At 43.6% G+C, this 19,227-nt stretch overlaps 2 protein-coding genes across 9 annotated transcripts in view; one reads left to right on the top strand and one right to left on the bottom strand.

Moving 5' to 3' along the window:
* Window positions 1–19,227, bottom strand: part of DTX3L (deltex E3 ubiquitin ligase 3L) — a 60,086-nt gene that overhangs the window by 3,545 nt on the left and 37,314 nt on the right. For 2 of the 3 annotated variants that reach the window (XM_055110348.2, XM_055110347.2), the window contains 4 exons: window positions 11,505–11,713; window positions 5,569–5,780; window positions 1,637–3,172; window positions 989–1,206 (listed from right to left, as the gene is read on the bottom strand). In XM_055110348.2, the coding sequence (XP_054966323.1) occupies window positions 989–1,206; window positions 1,637–3,172; window positions 5,569–5,780; window positions 11,505–11,508 (1,970 nt within the window). In that variant the 5' untranslated portion in view covers window positions 11,509–11,713. Of the gene's footprint in view, window positions 1–988; window positions 1,207–1,636; window positions 3,173–5,568; window positions 5,781–7,027; window positions 7,327–11,504; window positions 11,714–19,227 lie in introns of those variants that run through there. The other variant, XM_003825199.5, reaches the window with a different exon arrangement.
* PARP9 (poly(ADP-ribose) polymerase family member 9) overlaps window positions 6,515–19,227 on the top strand; it is a 37,100-nt gene continuing 24,387 nt past the window's right edge. For 2 of the 6 annotated variants that reach the window (XR_008624853.2, XM_008950495.6), the window contains exons 1-5: window positions 7,391–7,530; window positions 11,894–11,997; window positions 13,136–13,277; window positions 15,481–16,316; window positions 18,967–19,188. Coding sequence is in view for 4 of the 6 variants with exons in the window: in XM_008950495.6 (XP_008948743.2) it covers window positions 11,983–11,997; window positions 13,136–13,277; window positions 15,481–16,316; window positions 18,967–19,188 (1,215 nt within the window). In the remaining 2 variants the exon portion in view is untranslated. Of the gene's footprint in view, window positions 7,203–7,374; window positions 7,531–11,893; window positions 11,998–13,135; window positions 13,278–15,480; window positions 16,317–18,966; window positions 19,189–19,227 lie in introns of those variants that run through there. The other 4 variants (XM_003825198.7, XM_003825196.8, XM_003825195.6 and 1 more) reach the window with 4 other exon arrangements.

Here is a 19,227-nt window from a genome sequence, read left to right as displayed (position 1 = left end):
CCTTTAGTGTCACCACAAATTGTTCGGATATATGCAATAGATATCCAGCATTGAAGGATTTAATTAATATCCAGTGTTGCAAACATTCACAAGTAATCCTGAAGGTGGATGACGTATCATGACTTTTAAATTCGCAGATGCGAGTTATTTAGCTAGCGAGTGAGCCTAGCTGTCTGGCCAACATCTGCCTTTCAACCTGGCTTCTACCCTGCCAACTACAAAGTATTAATATGATGTAGTTATTACATTTCGCATCAAAGGGCAGGGGGTTTGAGAATCCAAGATGAATAGTAATACGTTGATTTACTTTGAGGCTTCATGTCTATGTTAATTCTTAAAATTTTTCAGTTTATGGTAAGTAGTGACTCTCCTAAAAATATAATAATATACTGTGTTTTATGGGGGCATTGTAATCACATGCTAGTAGGATTTTCAAATTTAAGGTTTTGAAAAAGTCTCAGGGTATATATTTTTTCTTTAGTGCCAAGGGTCTGAGGAATCCTATTTGGGTTTCATAAAGAACAATTGGATTTTGTATAATACAGTTTCTACCAATAGTCTCCTCACAACTTAGACTTTTTCTAGAATATTATTGGCCAAGTGATTTCAGGTTCTCTGTGGACTGGTGGGGGAAGGGGGGAAAAAGAAAGGTGACCTTAAAAGAAAGCAAAGTAACATTCCTAGCATCTAGCCTTCAAATAGACACAAAGCCTCAAATTAAATCAGCTTATATAGTATTCATCTTGGATTCAAACCCCCCCTGTCCTTTGGTGCAAAATTTAAATAACTCCATAGTACTTTATAGCTGGCAGGGTAGAAGTTGATGGGGACCAATCTTTCTGTCTTTGAGATTACCATCCCCGATTAGCATCTCTCAAAATACCAATTCCACTGCTATAGAGTCTACTTATATCCACATCCAGAAATTGCCGTATTTCATAATCCCTATACTCTGTTGAGCAGCCATTACATCCCAAAAGGATCTCACATTTCTGGTCCTCCAAACCGGGATGTTTTGTGGTGAATATCATTCCAAGTGATGACATCTGAGACTCCTAATACGCGAGAGTACCCCACTGTAAAAATCAGCTTTTGGTCAAAGGCCCTACAAAGCAGTTTCAAAACCTTCCTTCCTTCCTTATTATCAGGCAAGTATGCAGTTCGCAGTATTCCAGGGTATCTCTTTCCTGGGTTTGGGTGTTCTTCCTGTGTGAGAACAAGAAAATGTCATGTGAAAAGAGTGCCCTGTCTAATTTTTACTATAGGTATAGATGTGTTCATTTGTAGATAAAGCAAATCAAAAGCAAGAAAGGTATTGAAGTTATGCTCATATTCCCAATAACTCATATTTCTCCTCTTTCCTTGAATTCATGCTGGAAACACTGTCCACCTTCCTGATACCCCCATCTCAAGATATAATCTCCACCCACCCTTTCTCTGTCTTAAGAAATAGACACAAAAGGTATTTGAATTACCAGCAAACATTGTGACCTTTACCACTATTTCAATCCCTTGCACGTGACCCTAGAGATAATTCCTTGGGAAATCTATTGTCTAATAGGCAATAGGACAGTCTCTTTTGCCCTGGTAATCGTAGCATAGTGGCAAGAAACCCAAGGACTTCAGAAATACTTACTGTTTGTATGCCTGCTTTCATAGAATAAGTAATCACAATGGTGCCAAAGGACTCATAACCTGGAAGTGAGTCTCTTGAAACAGTGAAAACCATGCTTCCCTCTGGCTGATTTCCTTTCTGAATACCATAGGAAGTCTGGCATGTGGGACAGATTGGCTTATATGACATGGCTTTGTTGATACAAGGGGCGCAGAATTCATGCTTGCACTTTGGTAGCACTTTTTTGTTACTAATGGTGTCCATACAGATGACACAGATGCCCTTTTCCTTCTTGTCCAGTTCTGAGGCCTCAGAACTCACAGAGCCCTTGAGTGGCGGAGAAGCTGCTTTGGAATCATCGCTATCAATGTCCATCGGTGTTTCATGACCCTCTTTCAATTTCTTTCCAGCCAATGAAGACATTGCTCCTCCTTTTAGAACATACTGCTTCGCCTTTGCAAGGTGATTTGGCAAACCAGTCAAAGTCATTGAGTCTTGATTTAGCACAAAGTGTACATTTGGATGTCTTTTTCTAAAGTCATCAGCAAACTTGGTCTGATGTAAGTGCTTTCTCTCCTTGCCCAAAGATTTCAGTAAAAGAACTTCTCTCATCAACTGACATGAGGCATGTTGAAAGGCATCGATGAAACTTGCATAAGCATGCATAGATAGATCTACCTGCTTGTCCTTGGATTCAAACAGAATGCAGGTTTTCTGACCTTTCTCAGAAACCTTGCTGCAAATGTCATACCTTTTTTCGATCTCTGATATCTCCTGTAGTAATTCAGTTTCTAAAAGTTTATAGTGGGCACTATCAACCTCAATTACATTCATCATGTAATTGGCAGCAAATAGTTTCACAGGTATCTTGACAAAAGCTTCAGAGATTTTTTGTTTGGCAGCTGAAATGTCATCTTGGGTCCCAAGGAGAGTTAATTCGCCTCCTTTCTCCTTTATAAGGAGCTTTGTAAACTGGTGATTCAATTCCTGTTTGAATTTATTTGCCTGCTTACTGTCTGCTAAAGAGACACATTCTTGCTTCAGAGGTTCTGTGTTCTTCTGAAATTCACTAGCAAAAGACTCACGAGCTGCTTCCAGGTCACCTGATTGACTTGAGGTGAAATCTAAACAGACCATATTTGGAGAACTCTCCTGGATTTCAATGTTTACACCAAATCTTTTCTCTATTGAGTTGATTTTATCAGGACAGATATATTTAAAGTATTCAAAGTAAGGCAAGGGAACTTCAAAATAGTTGCTTTTTTGTTCTGCCTTGGTTTCTGGTTCAGAAGGAGAAATGCAGCTGTCCCTCTCCTGCTGACTGAGTGGCTTCCTCTCTGTCATTGAAGGGGAAAATTGTTGTTTCTGCTCACTTTCCAGGAACTGCTCACTCAAAAATTGATGTATTCTTTCAATGTCTTGGAAGTCACCACACACCTTCTCAATTCCATCGTGACCTTCCATTTTTCTGATACTAGGGCACAGTGTGGTTATGTATGCCCTCTGCTCTTTGGAGAACAGGTTACAGTTCAGGTCAGCTGTTACAGTAAGAAAGATCTGAAATTTTAAAAGGAACAGGAACAAATAAAACCTCTCAGCATGCAGGCCTACCATCTTCTCTTCAGGAGAATGCATAGAGACTAGAGAAACAACCACTACATCTTTCCCAAGTGGGGGCAACTTCTTTCAAATCCTATTTATTTATTTATTTCAAGATGGAGTTTCACTCTTGTTACCCAGGCTGGAGTGCAATGGCGCGATCTCAGCTCACTGCAACCTCCGCCTCCCGGGTTCAAGCAATTCTCCTGCCTCAGCCTCCTGAATAGCTGGGATTATAGGCATGTGCCACCACGCCCGGCTAATTTTATATCTTTAGTAGAGACGAGGTTTCTCCACGTTGGTCAGGCTAGCCTGGAACTCCCGACCTCAGGTGATCCACCCACCTCAGCCTCCCAAAGTGCTGGGATTACAGACATGTGCCACCGTGCCTGGTCTCAAATCCTTTTTAGAGGATACAGCACGCTACATCCCAGAGGTTCTCAGCCCTGTCTGCATATAAGACTCACCTGGCGAATTCAGGGAAAAACAAACCAGCCAAAGCCCAAGCACATCCCCAGAGATTCTGATGTTAACTAATCTGCAGTGGAGCCTGGGCATGAGCATTTCTAAAAGCTCCATGGCCAAGAGATCCGTGTTCTACAACTGCCACTAGCTGTTTGATCTTGGGAACAGCAGTCAAGGGAAGGCACCTGTGCTCTCTGGGCAAGTTGTTGTGGCCCTCACAAAAGTTTGTGAACTTGGAAGGGAGCCATAAAACTGAGGGCAATGGCTTTTCCTATTACTATTTTTTCTCTTCTTCACTCTTCCTCCTTTATTCTTGTTTCAACTAAACACTCGACTGCATGCAAAGTTGTGGACCCTTCTAAACCCTGGCCTTTAGAAGCTCAAATATAAGACACGCCAGGTTAAGATAAAAAGGACAGAGACCAATTGAATGTAATATAAAAGCAAAATTCCTAATGTTTTGTTCCTTCTCTAGGACTTTGCATGTTAAGATCCTTCCTCTAGATCTTCAAAATGTTTCCTGAATCCAGCCATTTCTCACACCTCCATCAAGGCCACCAAAGTGCATGCCATTATCATCTTTCACCTGGTGCACTGCAACCCCTCCTAACCAGGCTCTAACTCTCCATTCTATCCCCTTTCTACGTTCAGTTTTCCAACAGCAGCCAGAGTGACCCTTTAGAAATATAAACCAGATCGCCCTCTCCCCTGGCTCAAAACTATCTGATGAATCCCCTAACATTTTAAGTTAAAAATCCAAAATCCTTACCTTCAGCCCCAAAGGCCTGTCTTCTGGGTACCTTCCCGAGTTCCTAGCACCTCTCTCCATTGCTCACTGCCCTCCCCACCACACTGGCTTCCTTAAAGCTTCTGGGCCTCAGAATGTCAGCTCTTGGGGACTTTGCACCTATGCTTCCCTCTAGGACACTTTCCGCCCAGAAATCCACTTGGCTAGAGATGTCACCTCACTTGAGGTTTTTCCAGACATCCTATTTTAAATGGTGGTTCTGTCACTGTCTGTCACTTATTCTTCTTCCTAGCAGGTATGACTGGCAGACATTTTATTATATATCTATTGTTTACTAATATTGTCTGTTTCTCTCACTAGAAGGTGCCGTCCCTGGAAGCCAAGTCTGCCATGTTCCTGGCTGCCTCCCCAGCTCCTATAACAGTGCCTGGAACACAGTAGGCAGTGGATATCTATTGTTGAATGAATCTTGTCATCATTCAAGTTTCAGGCCAAATGTCACCTCCTCAGTCAAGTTGTCTCTGATTTCTGGTTAGAAGTAGCACCAGGCCAGGTGCAGTAATTCATGACTGTAATCCCAGCACTTTGGGAGGCCAAGGCGGGCAGATCGCTTGAGCCCAGGAATTTGAGAACAGCCTGGGCAACATAGTGAGACCCTGTTTCTAAAAAAAAAAAAAAAAAATTGGCTGGGTGTAGTGGCGCCTATAGTCCTAGCTACTCAGGAGACTGAGGTGAGAGGATCCCTTGAGCCCAGGAGGTCAACTCTGCAATGAGCCATGATTGTGCCACTGTACTCCAGCCTGGGCGATAAAGTGAGACTCTGTCTTGGGGGGAAAAAAAGAAGTAACACCACCCCCATCTTCCCCTTGCTTGCCCTGGCCTTGTTTCTCTCCAAATAAATAAAATGGTTTTATTTATTTTGTTTACTTGCCTACTGTCTTTCTGTGCGTGACCTGGCCCCCAGTATAAGCTGCCTGAGAGCAGGGACCTTGTCTGTTGTATTCATCTCTGTGTCCAGTGCCTAAAACAGTGCCTGGCTCCCATGTACGTGCCCAGCACATGGGTGTTGGATCAATAATACATGAGGCTGGTGACTGGAGAGGAGGCGCAGGCACAGCCAGCTCCTTCTTTCAATACTCACCTTTTGGAGACAGGAATCCACAGCATTAGGAATATGTCCTTCATGTTGATGCATATCACCAGACGGTGTTTCTGCTTGTGATTGTGTCAGTGAAGAAATTTGAGGTCTCGTGTTCTTCTTTATTGAATTTTCAGTGGGTACCAGGAAAATGGGCACAGGTTTTTCGTCAACAAGTATTTGGTGCTCTCCTTTTTTCAACACTCTCTCCTTAGCTTCAGTGGAGACATTAAACACACACATATACACACATAAAAATGGGAGAGATTTCAAGTAATCCTCTCATTCCTGTGTCTGTACTCTGCCCCAGCACCTCCCAGTAAGGCTGCTCCCTGCATCCTGGAATGGTGTGTTGGCGATGGAGAAAGTCGGGGAGCTATTAAGAGCTCTAAAGTGTGTGGATTAAGTTTTACTATAGAAGTGAAAGCTTAATGACAATGGAACATTGTCCACCAATTAAACATCATGTTTCTGAAACTGTCTCCAGTCTCCCCTTTCCTCCTTCCTTCTTTCCCTCCCTCCCTCCCTTCCTTCCTTCTTTTTTTTTTTTTTTTTTTAAGACGGAGTCTCACTCTGTCACCCAGGCTGGAGTGCAATGGTAGGACCTCGTCTCACTGCAACCTCTCTGCCTCCCGAGTTCCAGCGATTCTCCTGCCTCAGCCTCCAGAGTAGCTTGGATTACAGGTGCGCACCACCATGCCCGGGTAATTTTTGTATTATTAGTAGAGACGGAATTTCCCCATGTTGGCCAGGCTGGTCTTGAACTCCTGGCCTCAGGTGATCCACCAACCTCGGCCTCCAAAGTGCTAGGATTACAGGCGTGAGCCACCGCACCCGGCCCAGTCTCCCATTTCAATACGCATTATACAGGTAAGTGACAACAGCAGGAATCAAAAGTGCAGACTCCGAATTTTGTAAATACACCTGTGTTTGCTGGCATTCATAAAAAAAGGCAGGAAGGAAATACACCAAATGGTCACATTGTTTATCTTCAGGTTGTTTTCTTTTTTACTCTTTTCTCTTATTTCTATAGTGAGCATATATCACTTTTGTAATCCTCAAAAACACAAAATGGAACATCCTTTTGTTCATGGATGGAACAATGGAACCATTATTTAAAACATAAAAGTGGAATCCCTGAATGACAAGGACAGCAGCTGGCAGGCATCTGGGGGAAGGAAGATGACAGCTGAGAAATTAAGTTAGAATGAGGATATGGAAAGCATCCACACTAAGGCACCGTCAGCCAGACCCGCACCGGGCACATGTGAGGCCCCATCCTCCACCGAGTGTTCACTGTCTCAGTGAGTCTCTTGGCAGCAGGGCCCCGTCCCTGTCCGCCACCGCACAGTGACATATTTTCTCCCGCCCTCTCCCCTAGGTCAGCTGGAACTGGGTCCGCCTGGAAACCCGGGGGCCGGGCGCCCAGAGGGCTTTCGCAGCCTGGCCGCCCAAAGCTCACCTGCCCTTTCACTGAACTCCACCCGGAAGGTGCCCGGGGCCTCGTGTTCCTGGGTGCTGACCGTGCACTCCCCGCCGCCCGAGGACTTAGAGCTCTGGAAGTAGCTCTCCAGCTTCCTTCGTACTCGGGGGCCGGACTTGTACACCCGCACGAGGAGCGGGGACGGCGGGCGCAGGTGGGAGGCCATGGCTCTGCGCGTCGGGAGGGCGCGGGGGCTCCCGGAGGCAGCTGGGCCGTAAAGGCGCGGCCCGCCCTGCCGACTGGGCGCAAAGTTTCAGTTTCGCTTCCCTGGAGGTCCCTCCCTGTTCCCGGCAGAGCCGCTTCCCCCTCCTCCCTGTGCTGTCCGCACCGAGGAGAGCGGCCTGCCGGGTGAGGAGGTCCGGTGCCTCTGGGCCCTCGGGGTCCCCTCTCCTGCAGGCTCGAGGTGGGCGGGGAGAGGGGGGACGGGCGCGGACCCGGGTCCCAGGGCCAGGCCTCCCTTGTGAGTAGACTATGCAAAGAAAGTAAGTTTCTCCTGTGTTTCTTATTCTTTGTAACTCTTACTGCTGTTATCACTATTATTTGATCCTAAAAAGTAATTCACATTCTGAATCCATGTTAAACTTACCCATTTTTGAAAATTTGAATGTGTTCATCTGGTAATTGTGACCTGTTACCCCTTCCCTCCCTCCAACTCTACCCTTTAGACGGGCTTCTGCGGGCTTTTCTCCTCCATTGCTTGATTTAACCAACAGCACTGAATTGTTTCTTGCTGCTCAAAGAGCAGAGCAAGGCCCTGATGTCAAGGGCTGGTGAGGGGAGGCGGACCTGTGAACCAAGGAGCAAAACTTCTCCAAGGCCTCCAAGGGGAAGTTTCAAGCAGAATCTTAATACATTGAGTGTGGCGGCGAGATGGGGAGGACAGGATTGGGGGGAAAAGCACCTGAGGCTTAGGGACCACTGTGGTCTGAAGCACAGAGTGGGCCTGGGGCCTGGGAGGAAAGGAGATGGGTGAGGGGATGAGGGAGGGAGGGCCTACCTAGATGGGCACTGTCCAGCAGAAATACAATGGGAGCCAGTAGGTTCATTCTAAAATTTTTGCAGCCATACTTTTTAAAGGATAAAGAAACAGATGAAATTAATTTTAATGATTTTTAGGATATTTTTAAAGGATAAAGAAACAGATGAAATTAATTGTAATGATGTTATTGACATATCCAAAACTTAATCATTTCAGCATGTAATGAGATTTTTACATTCTTTTTATCATACTACGTCTTTGCAACCCAGTGTTTTTCTTATACTTACATCACATCTCGATTCAGATTGGCCACATGTAGCCTCAGTAGCTATGTGAGGCTGATAGTCCACCCTGGACAGGACATATTTAGATGGTGAAAAGCCTTGAAGAGCAGTGAAGATGACCTGAAGGGCTTTAAGCAGGGAAAGCAAGAAAATGACTTGCCAGATTTGCATTTTAGAAATATGGTGCTGACAACCGTGTGGAGGACACATTTACAAGCAGGGATGAGTGGCGGCAGAAAGGCCCGAGATAAGGTTTTTGCACATGGCTGGTAAGACTGGAAATGGGCCCATCTTTACTGTGAACAATTTGGCAATACTGTCAGAATTACAACTGCATATACTTTTTGGTTCTGGAGTTCCATTTCTAGGAATTTGTCCCATTGATATATTAGCCCCTGTGTGAAGTGACCTGTGTACAAAGATGTTCTTTACAGCCTTGTTTACAATAGCAAAAGATAGGGAACTCTTTAATGCCCATAAATAGGGGGACTAGCAGTTTAATAATAATAGTATATCTATACAATGGAATACAATGGGCAGTCGGAAAAATGAAAAAGCTCTCTATGTGCTAACATGAAAAGATCTCTAGGATACATTATGTGGGAAAAATAAGATGCAGAAGTGTGTGTATAAGCTACTACCTTTCGTGTAAAAAATGCCACTGGAAGAATACAGGAGAAGCGCTGATTGACTCTGGACAGGGAATTTAGCAGCGGAGACAGGAGGAAACCTTTTACATTTTCTAAATTTGAACCATGTAAATGTAATACCTATTCAAACAATAAAATGTCAAACTAGGTACATTTAAATCTTTGAAAAGAGTATATTGCTGGCTGGGCGCGGTGGCTCACGCCTGTAATCCCAGCACTTTGGGAGGCCAAGGCAGGCGGATCATGAGGTCAGGAGATCGAGACCATCCTGGCTAACATGGTGAAACCCCGTCTCTACTAAAAAAAAAAAAAAAAAAAAAAAAAAAAATTAGCCGGGCGTGGTGGTGGGCGCCTGTAGTCCCAGCTACTAGGGAGGCTGAGGCAGCAGAATGGCGTGAACCCGGGAGGCGGAGCTTCCAGTGAGCCAAGATCGCGCCACAGCCTGGGCGACAGAGTAAGACTCCGTCTCGAAAAGAAAAGAAAAGAGTATATTGCCACAGCTCAGGCAAAAGGTGCTGAGACCCTGAAGTGAGGCAGTGTCAGTGGGCGAGGAAGGAAGGGGCATATTTGAAAGTGATTTAGTTTGTCAGGTCCCAGATATGAGACAAAAAAGACTCAGGGAAAGTTCCTAGATTTCTGATTTGAGTACGTAAATGGTATTATCATTTACTGAGCTGTAGAATCCAGGAGATAAAGTATGGATTTGGTGGGGGTGGGATGGAGGATTGGGGACCAGGAGATAAGAGGTCTACTTTTGCAGAGGCTAATTTGAGGGGACTGTGAGACCTCCAGGTGGAGTTGAAAAATGGGGCTCAGGAGAGCCATGGCCTAGAACTGCAGATGTAAGAGTCATATTTGCAATTGGTGAGTTGAAGCCACGGAAATGGATGAGATCACTCCTGGAGAGTATGCAGAATGAGATGAAAAATGCCTTAGACAGAATCCTGGGGCAAACAATTAAGAGGGGGATGGTGGAAGTGAACGCAGGGAAAAGGCCTGTAAAGGCAAAGTGAAGGGTAATAAAAGAACCAAGGGAAGATGGCATAGGAGAAGCCAGGAAAGCAGAATTTCAGGAATCAAAGAGTGAAATACTATAGAAAGTGGTCCAGTAAAGATGGATAGAAGATAATCCATTGGCATTAACCACATGAGGGATTCTGATGAGCAGTTTCTCTTCTTTTTTTTGAGACAGGGTCTCATTCCTCTTGCCCAGGCTGGAGTGCAGTGGCACAATCACAGCTCACTACAGCCTGAACTTCCCACCAAGTGATCCTCCCATCTCAGCCTCCCAAGTAGCTGGGACTATAGGCATGCACCAACATGGCCAGCTAACTTTTTGTATTTTTAGTAGAGATGAGGTCTTGCCATGTTGCCCAGGTTGGTCTCGAACTCCTGAGCTCAAGCAATCTGCCTGCCTCTGCCTCCCAAAGTGCTGGGGTTACAGGTGTGAGCCGCCATGCCTGGCCACTGGCAGTTTCAAAAGAGTGCTGGGAATGAGGCAGGGAGCCAGGTTATAGTAGGCTGAGTGGGCAGGTGGACAGAAGGAGAGTCCACTACTCATTCCAGAAGTTTGGCTGCTTATGAAGAGAAGGAAACACAGTAGGAACCAGTGATGGAAAGTTGGGAAGGCTTTTCTGTTTTTAAAATGGAAGAAATGGAATGCTTAGGGCACTATGCTCCTTGTTTGGCTATCCATAGGCCTGTAAAACTTGGCCTGAAGACAGAAACAGGTGCAACATTTAAAGCAAAAGCACATGGCCAAAGCAGATGAAGTCATCCTTCTTTTTTGAAAACAGCAGTGCCCTCTGGAGGCAAAAAATGCATCTTGTCTTTGCATTTTAGAATGCAAAGGATTGTACTAGACCTGCTGCTTTCCCTTGATGAGTAAGAATAGTGCTCTGATGCTGTAGATGGTTGTACAAAATGTTTCTATTGCAAAGACATTAGAAATCATTTCGACCAGGCGTGGTCGCTCACGCCTGTAATCCCAGCACTTTGGGAGGCCGAGACGGGTAGATCACGAGGTCAGGAGATTGAGACCGTGCTGGCTAACACGGTGAAGCCTCATCTCTACTAAAAATACAAAAAATTAGCTGGGCGTGGTGGCGGGCACCTGTAGTCCCAGCTACTCGGGAGGCTGAGGCAGGAGAATGGCGTGAACCCGGGAGGTGGAGCTTGCAGTGAGCCAAGATCGAGCCACTGCATTCCTGGGGGACAGAGTGAGACTCCAACTCAAAAAACAAAAAAACAAACAAACAAAAAAAAACAAAGAAATCATTTCGAGGCCTAAATATAGCAACAAGTGTGGGCAACTGTATCTTTAAGCATTTTCATCATCACTCTTCTAAAAATTCATAATCTTTAATTCCTATTAGATGGAAAATCATAACAAAGTATTTTTTCCCAGATTTTCTGACTTTTAACCAGATATACCCCTATCATTAGGTCAAGGATGTTTATCACAAATTCAATAATACACCCCCCTCACAGGCTCTAGTGGCATTTCCTCTTTCTTCAAACACTCTCCAGTGGGCTTCACTCACTCATAAGCTCGGTCTTCTTTACTGTTCTTTGAATGCTGTTCTCAGTCTCACCACTTTGTTATCATCCTCTTCTTCTAAATATGTAAAAACCTCCTGCATCCTTCATGACCAGGCTCTAGTCTCAACTCCTCCATATAGCTTTTCCTGTTCCAGGTCGTAGAGCATTTTCCCTTCTCTGAACTGCCATTATGATTTCCACTGGAACCTCTCTTGGAAAGGGTAGAAGGCAAACAGTAACAACGACAGCAAAACAATGTGTACATCGTTATCAAGGAAATTAAGAACTCATCAAGATCAGAAATCATGTTCAGTCCTCCTACAGTATATTCTTACCGAATTTCCTAAGATTCTGGCTAATGTTTATTGCATCTTTTCTAATTCATTCCTAGAAGTGGGCCACCATATCTGGAAACTACAGTCTATGCTTTGAAGCGCAAAAGGGAATAAACATTTAAAGACTCCCCCGGGGACCTGGAGGATGGACTTTTCCATGGTAAAAAGCATAAATGTGTATATACGTCATGAACCTTGATCAGCACATGAATACTTCTTTATATAACAGCAAGAAATCTGGGGTGTTCACTAACAGCTGACATCCTCATCTGCTTTTAATAGCTCAATAAAGTTTTCTCCTTTCTCCCTTCTTGAGAAATGGGGAATCAAGAATATGCTAATCTAATAAATAGTGTCAACTTGAAGCTGGATGATTTTTCAGAATCATTTTAATTCTCAGCTCATTTAGTGATTCTGCTTTTTTGGGTTGGGGTAAGGAGAGTAATAGAGGATGAATGAAAAGAAGGGAATAGAGAAAGATCAGATTAGAAGTCACTTACTAAACTTGAAAATTCCACATTAAGGCTTGTACCATGACAAAGGCAATTGAAAGTGGATCCTTGCTGGTGGATGAGAGACAGAGCTGATGAGGCTCATGTCCCCAGGTCTTCTGTCTAGAGAAACCCCAGAGTTTTGGAGATTGGAGTCTATCTGAGAGTTTGGGGTCATTTTGGTCTGTGACTTTTGGGCCTTTTAAAGTGTTGATCTCTAACCCTCATCTCATTCTGAATTAGAATGAGATGCACTGAGATGCTTTGGCGGTGGCTGGCGCCTATAATCCCAGTTACTACAGAGGCTGAAGCCAGGAGGATCACTTGAAATCAGTAGTTCGAGACCAGCCTGGTCAACATAGCAAGACTCCGCTCATCTCTAAAAAAGTAAAAACAATTAGCTGGGCATGGTGGTGCATGCCTGTAGTCCCAGCTATTCAGGAGACTGAGATGGGAGGATTGCTTCAGCCCAGGAGTTCAAGGCTGCAGTGAACTGTGATCGCACCACTGCACTCCAGCCTGGGTGACAGAGTGAAACCTTGTCTCGAAAAACAATAAAATTAAATTTAAAAAAAGAAATGCATCGGCCCCTAGGGAAATGACATAGGGCCAATGTTTGCTGGCACATTTAGTATTTTAAGTGTTGCGGGCATGCAGATTTAAAAAAACACATGCTTCCCGCCCTCCCAAACACAGTGCTTTGAGCAGGATTTCCATTGCATTGTGTTTACTAGGGTGTATTTGTTATCAATAAGCTGTAGTCATTCCACTTCCATTTTTTAAGAAAGCCATTCTCATTTTTCACAGGTGGCCGGAGCAGCAGCTTACAATGAAAAATCAGGTAGGATTACCTCGCTCTCACTTTTGTTTCAGAAAGTCTTTGCTCAGATCTTTCCTCAGTGGAGAAAGGGGAATACAGAAGGAGAATGTCTCCCCTACAAGTGCTCAGGTGCGTGACTGCAGACCCTTGTGGGGACCCCCGCACATGCTTCAGAGTTGGTGTGGCACCAACCAGCAGGCATGTTCTCTCAAGGCCTACACCATTCCTCTCCTTTTCCCATAAATGTAAGACTCTTTTAACGACAGCCTACGGCTGAATTGACCAGATGGGGTGGCCAACTGATTATCTCCTTGCTCAACGAGTGCTATACAAGCTAAATAGTTCTTGCCTAATTCCAGGGGTCCTCCATTAAAGATTTTCAACCAAAGCTCAGGCCAATAGGGCCTGACTACCCAATTCCGGCTTCGTTTGGGTAATTGAGGCCACAAGAGGTCTTTCTAGGAGACTCAGATTAGAAATGGGAGTTGAAGCAAAATAAAAGTAATTATCACATTTTATCTATTTTAGGATGCACATTTTTTTTCACATTTTAACATTACTAAAATAAGGTAGTGTACCTGTTATCAATTGATGGTATGCCCCAGTTTAGTTGGCATTTTTTTCCCTTTCTCAGAGGTAGTGTAACAACAATATCTTAGACACCATGAAATACAGTGTTCCAAGCTGGGTCCTCCAGGAAGCAGAATTTGAGATGGAATTAGGAGTGCAAAAAATTCACTGTGAAAGGTAAAGAGAGGAAGCCGGACTGGGCAGACTAGCCATCAGACTGTAATAAAAACCTGACAGTCTCTGCAAGCCTGAGATTGACTGTTAGAGGTGTCCCACGTTGGGCATGAATGGCCTTGCTCAGCTACTGATGGAGGCTGCCCTGAGAATAGCATGACCTTGGCTGAAAGCTGAGATGAACCCTGAGGGGCTAACAGCTGGAGGCTGTCAGCTAACTGTATTTCCCACTTCATAGCCAATCGCAGGGAGATCTGAGTAGCACATCTTCTTGTCTGCCACATACGGTAAATAATTTTTAGTCAATTAGTTTTAATTTCACCAAAATTGTGCCAGACTAGAATATCATAAAGAATTATTTACTGAACTGAAGCAGACAGTATCAGTGCTCCACTCATTGGCTGGTCCAATGTCTCCCCTACTCCTCCTCACCAGGGAACTGCCTCAATCAATGACCAATAGAAGTTGGGTAGGCCAGGCATGGTGGCCTTTTTGAAGCCACCCAGGTGGGCAGATTGCTTGAATCTTTTGGAGCACTCTGAGAAATGCCTCTGAGAAAGGGGAAAAAATGCCAGCTAAACTGGGGCATACCGTCAATTGATAACAGGTATACTACCTTATTTCAATCGGCCCAGGTGGGCAGATTGCTTGAAATCAGGAGTTTGAGACCAGCCTAGGCAATATGGTGAAACCCCACCTCTACAGAAAAAAATACGGAAATTAGCTGGACACGATGGTGTGGGTGTAGTGCTGTGAGCCTGTAGCCCCAGCTACTCAGGAGGCTGAGGTGGGAGGATGGCTTGAGCATAGGAGGCAGAGGTTGCAGTGAGCCAAGACTGCATCACTACACTGCAGCCTGAGCAACACAGTGAGACCCTGTCTCAAAAGAAAAAGAAGTTGGATAAATATCCCAGCTCCTGTGGTTACTACCCCTCCAGTGGTATAACCCTGAGGCACAAGATCTACACTGTTTCCCAGTAGAGTTAAGTTCCATCTGCCTAGTTACACGTGCTTTGTTCATTTGTCTTACTTTCCCACCCTGCCCTCCCCACCCCAAGGCCCTAGTATTTCCTAGGATCACCTCCCAAATAAACTACTTACATTCAAATCTTTGTCTCAGGGTCTGCTCTTAAGAAAACACAAACTTAGATGCTGACAAAAGCAAAAAAGTTATAAAACCTCCACCTATTTTGGCTCATAATTAAGTCCCTTCCAATACCTGTGCCCTAAGCATTGGTCTTTCTAAGCTCGCCACTTTTATATATATTTTTAAAAATTCACAAGCCCCCATATACATGGTTTTCCTACCATCATCACTGCATCATAGTAACTACCACTTATGGAGTACTTAATATATGCCAGGCACAAGACTATGCACTTTATGGGTGACCTACCGTTGAAAACTCTTAGATGTCCTTGGTCTACTTATATGTGTAGTTGAGAAGAAGAATCATGAAGAGCACTACATGAAGTTCATCTCTCTTTTGCACATAGGAAACACAGTCTCCTGGTATGAAGTGGGATTACAACCTTTCAAACCGTGCTTTTTTTTTTTTTTTTTTTTTTTTAATCTTCTCTTCTTTTCCAGAGACTGGTGCTCTTGGAGAAAACTATAGTTGGCAAATTCCCATTAACCACAATGACTTCAAAATTTTTAAAAATAATGAGCGTCAGCTGTGTGAAGTCCTCCAGAATAAGTTTGGCTGTATCTCTACCCTGGTCTCTCCAGTTCAGGAAGGCAACAGCAAATCTCTGCAAGTGTTCAGAAAAATGCTGACTCCTAGGATAGAGTTATCAGTCTGGAAAGATGACCTCACCACACATGCTGTTGATGCTGTGGTGAATGCAGCCAATGAAGATCTTCTGCATGGGGGAGGCCTGGCCCTGGCCCTGGTAAAAGCTGGTGGATTTGAAATCCAAGAAGAGAGCAAACAGTTTGTTGCCAGATATGGTAAAGTATCAGCTGGTGAGATAGCTGTCACGGGAGCAGGGAGGCTTCCCTGCAAACAGATCATCCATGCTGTTGGGCCTCGGTGGATGGAATGGGATAAACAGGGATGTACTGGAAAGCTGCAGAGGGCCATTGTAAGTATTCTGAATTATGTCATCTATAAAAATACTCACATTGAGACAGTAGCAATTCCAGCCTTGAGCTCTGGGATTTTTCAGTTCCCTCTGAATTTGTGTACAAAGACTATTGTAGAGACTATCCGGGTTAGTTTGCAAGGGAAGCCAATGATGAGTAATTTGAAAGAAATTCACCTGGTGAGCAATGAGGACCCTACTGTTGCTGCCTTTAAAGCTGCTTCAGAATTCATCCTAGGGAAGAGTGAGCTGGGACAAGAAACCACCCCTTCTTTCAATGCAATGGTCGTGAACAACCTGACCCTCCAGATTGTCCAGGGCCACATTGAATGGCAGACGGTAAGTCTTTGTTTCTATTCTCTTGCACTGGCACAGGTGATCCCTGAAAATTAAATAATTTTTGAGCGTACACTATGCAACACTATGTAGAAACCATCTTGTTTGGATTAAGAATATGAGCCAGATGCAGTGGTACATGCCTGTAACCCAGCTACTTGAGAGCCTGAGGTTGGAGGACCATTTGAGCCCAGGAGTTGGAGGCCAGCCTAGGCAACATACCCAGACCCCATCTCTTTAAAAAATTTTAATTTAAGTTTTTTTTTAAATAGGCTGGTCATGGTGGCTCATGCCTATAATCCCAGCACTTTGGGAGGTCGAGACAGGAGGATCACTTGAGCTCAGGTGTTCAAGACCAGCCTGAGGAACATAGCAAGATCCTGTCTCAACAAAAAAAAAAAAAAAAAAAAATTATCAGGGCATGGTGATGCACATCTGTAGTCCCAACTACTTTGGGAGACTAAGGCAGGAGGTGCACTTGAGCCGATGAGTTCAAGGCTGCAGTGATTCCTGCCAGGGCAACAGAGCAAGACTTTGACTTTGACTCTAAAAATAATAATAATAATATAGCATTCAGTGCCAGGCCATCTGGATTTGAATACCAGCTTTGCTATTTATTAACTGGGTAACCCAAAGCAAGTTACTTTATCTTTTGTTCTTCAGTTTCCTCATTTGTACAATGAGGATAATAATAGCATTTATATCTTAGAGCTGGGATCAATATACATAAAATGCTTAGAGTAGTGCTTGGCACATAATAAGTATTTATCATTATTATGGCTGTTGCTATTATCTTAGGCACCCGGAGGAATTAGAACAATCTTTGATCCCAAGGAACCTAAAATCAATTATATTCTTTATTATAAAAATATTCTTTATTTGAAAAATCTCTCTGGGGAGAAAAACCATCTCAACATTTCTGAAGCAACCTATCAATAGTAAACAAAAATAATACTTAAGAGTATGTAAATTTGTGACAAGAGTGGAGTATAGTGGACCAAGAAAGATTGCTTCAGAAGGTATGAGTTTTGAATGTGATCTCAAGTTTCGATGGGTATGATTGGCAGGAGGGGAAGCTTTCTGTGTGGTCAGAGTGACTTGATCAGAGAGATGCAGAGGAATTGACAGAAAATAATGGGCTTGACTACAGTCAGGAGACACAGGTGGAGCTCTAAGTCATAGTCTGTGTGTTTATACACAGAATATAACTCTGCCAGGGGCTGTGGAGAATGCAAGGTGCAACTAAGCATTTAGCTGGGGGTCACTGGGCACAAAGGTGAGGATGCTGGCAGGGAAGGGGAAGGAGTCAGGGCAGCGGTGAACCTAGGTATTTCAGAGTCAGTGCAGCTCCCCTGCTAGACGGAGAGCACCTTAAAGATGGAGATCTTGGCTTATTCATCCCTATAGCCTCAAGGCCTGGTCTGGGCATGCATCTAAGGGTTCAGCAAATTAAAGATAAATAAGTGGAGGGGGCAGGAGGGAGAAGGCACCACAACAGAGGGTGAGAATGAATATAAGGCTATATTCTTTTTTTTTCTTCTGGATCAGTGATGTCACACTTAAGACTCTCGTGACCACAATCAAATAGTCTTAGACACTGGTAAAACAAACAAACCAATAACACTTATTGCCTATAAGACAATTAGAGAGAAGACTGAGGGGAGTTCATGAAATGAAATATTTGAGAAGTCATTAACACACAAATTTAAAACTAAAATGGAAGCATCCTAGTTGAGTAACTTATCCCTTTAACTGAATTTTTTAAGGTATATTTATTGCCAGCAACATTAGGAACATTACAATTTTTAAAGGGTGTCGGTGCCCCCAAATTGCAAATTCTAATTGTGCTTTCAAAATGAAGCATTCATTAACCTCAGTGAAGAAATACCTGAGTTACCCTGAAAGGGAGCCAAAGTCAATAGAATGATTAGGGGAATCTGGGCATGGGGGAAGGAAGGACACTATCATTTTTAGCACAGCTCTGAGGGTTAACTAGGAGATGATGTTATCTAAAGTACAGCTCATGTATATGTACAGTCTATTTCTGAAGAGAGAGATGAAGAACTTGGTTGCACATAAGATGGGTGGGTGAGTGGGGGGTCTGGGAACCTGACCAAGAAGGGGACCTACTTTTCATTGAAGACCTTTTTGTCCCATTTGGAGTTTCTTTAACCATGTTAAGTCTCTTATACCTTAAACCATAAAAACATTAGGAGGTGGAAATTCTCCAAGAAATTTTATTTCCTATTTAAAACGAGACAAAACAAAAACCCACGACGAAATAGCAAAAAGTCATGGTGGTCGGGCAGAGATGAAACCATTTATCGACAGAGCTTAAAACAAATCACAGGGAATACTCAGAATCTAGCCATCTGGTAAGGTAATCCAGCAAGGGGCAAACAGATGTTTGCAATGAAAATTATATCATCCGTACATTTACATAATTTCTGAATTATGTAATTCAGCTTCATTCATGGCAATCAAATAATCACTCTTTGGAAATACGAGTTTCTATTCATTATTAGAAACTAAATTTAGAATTTAGGATCTTCAAAGAGTATTTTTCAAAGCTCTTCAGGGAAGTAAAGATTTAAATTAGTCATTTAAGAAGAAGGAATTTAACAATGAATCCTACCCTTTCTTCCCTTTTCAGGCAGATGTAATTGTTAATTCTGTAAACCCACATGATATTACAGTTGGACCTGTGGCAAAGTCAATTCTACAACAAGCAGGAGTTGAAATGAAATCGGAATTTCTTGCCACAAAGGCTAAACAGTTTCAACGGTCCCAGTTGGTACTGGTCACAAAAGGATTTAACTTGTTCTGTAAATATATATACCATGTACTGTGGCATTCAGAATTTCCTAAACCTCAGGTAAGTTTAAAATAAATGTGGCTTTATTTAGCTCCATAG

This window comes from Pan paniscus, chromosome 2, assembly GCF_029289425.2.
Source record: "Pan paniscus chromosome 2, NHGRI_mPanPan1-v2.0_pri, whole genome shotgun sequence".
NCBI lineage: Eukaryota > Metazoa > Chordata > Mammalia > Primates > Hominidae > Pan > Pan paniscus.
This window is presented reverse-complemented; position numbering and strand designations above follow the sequence as displayed.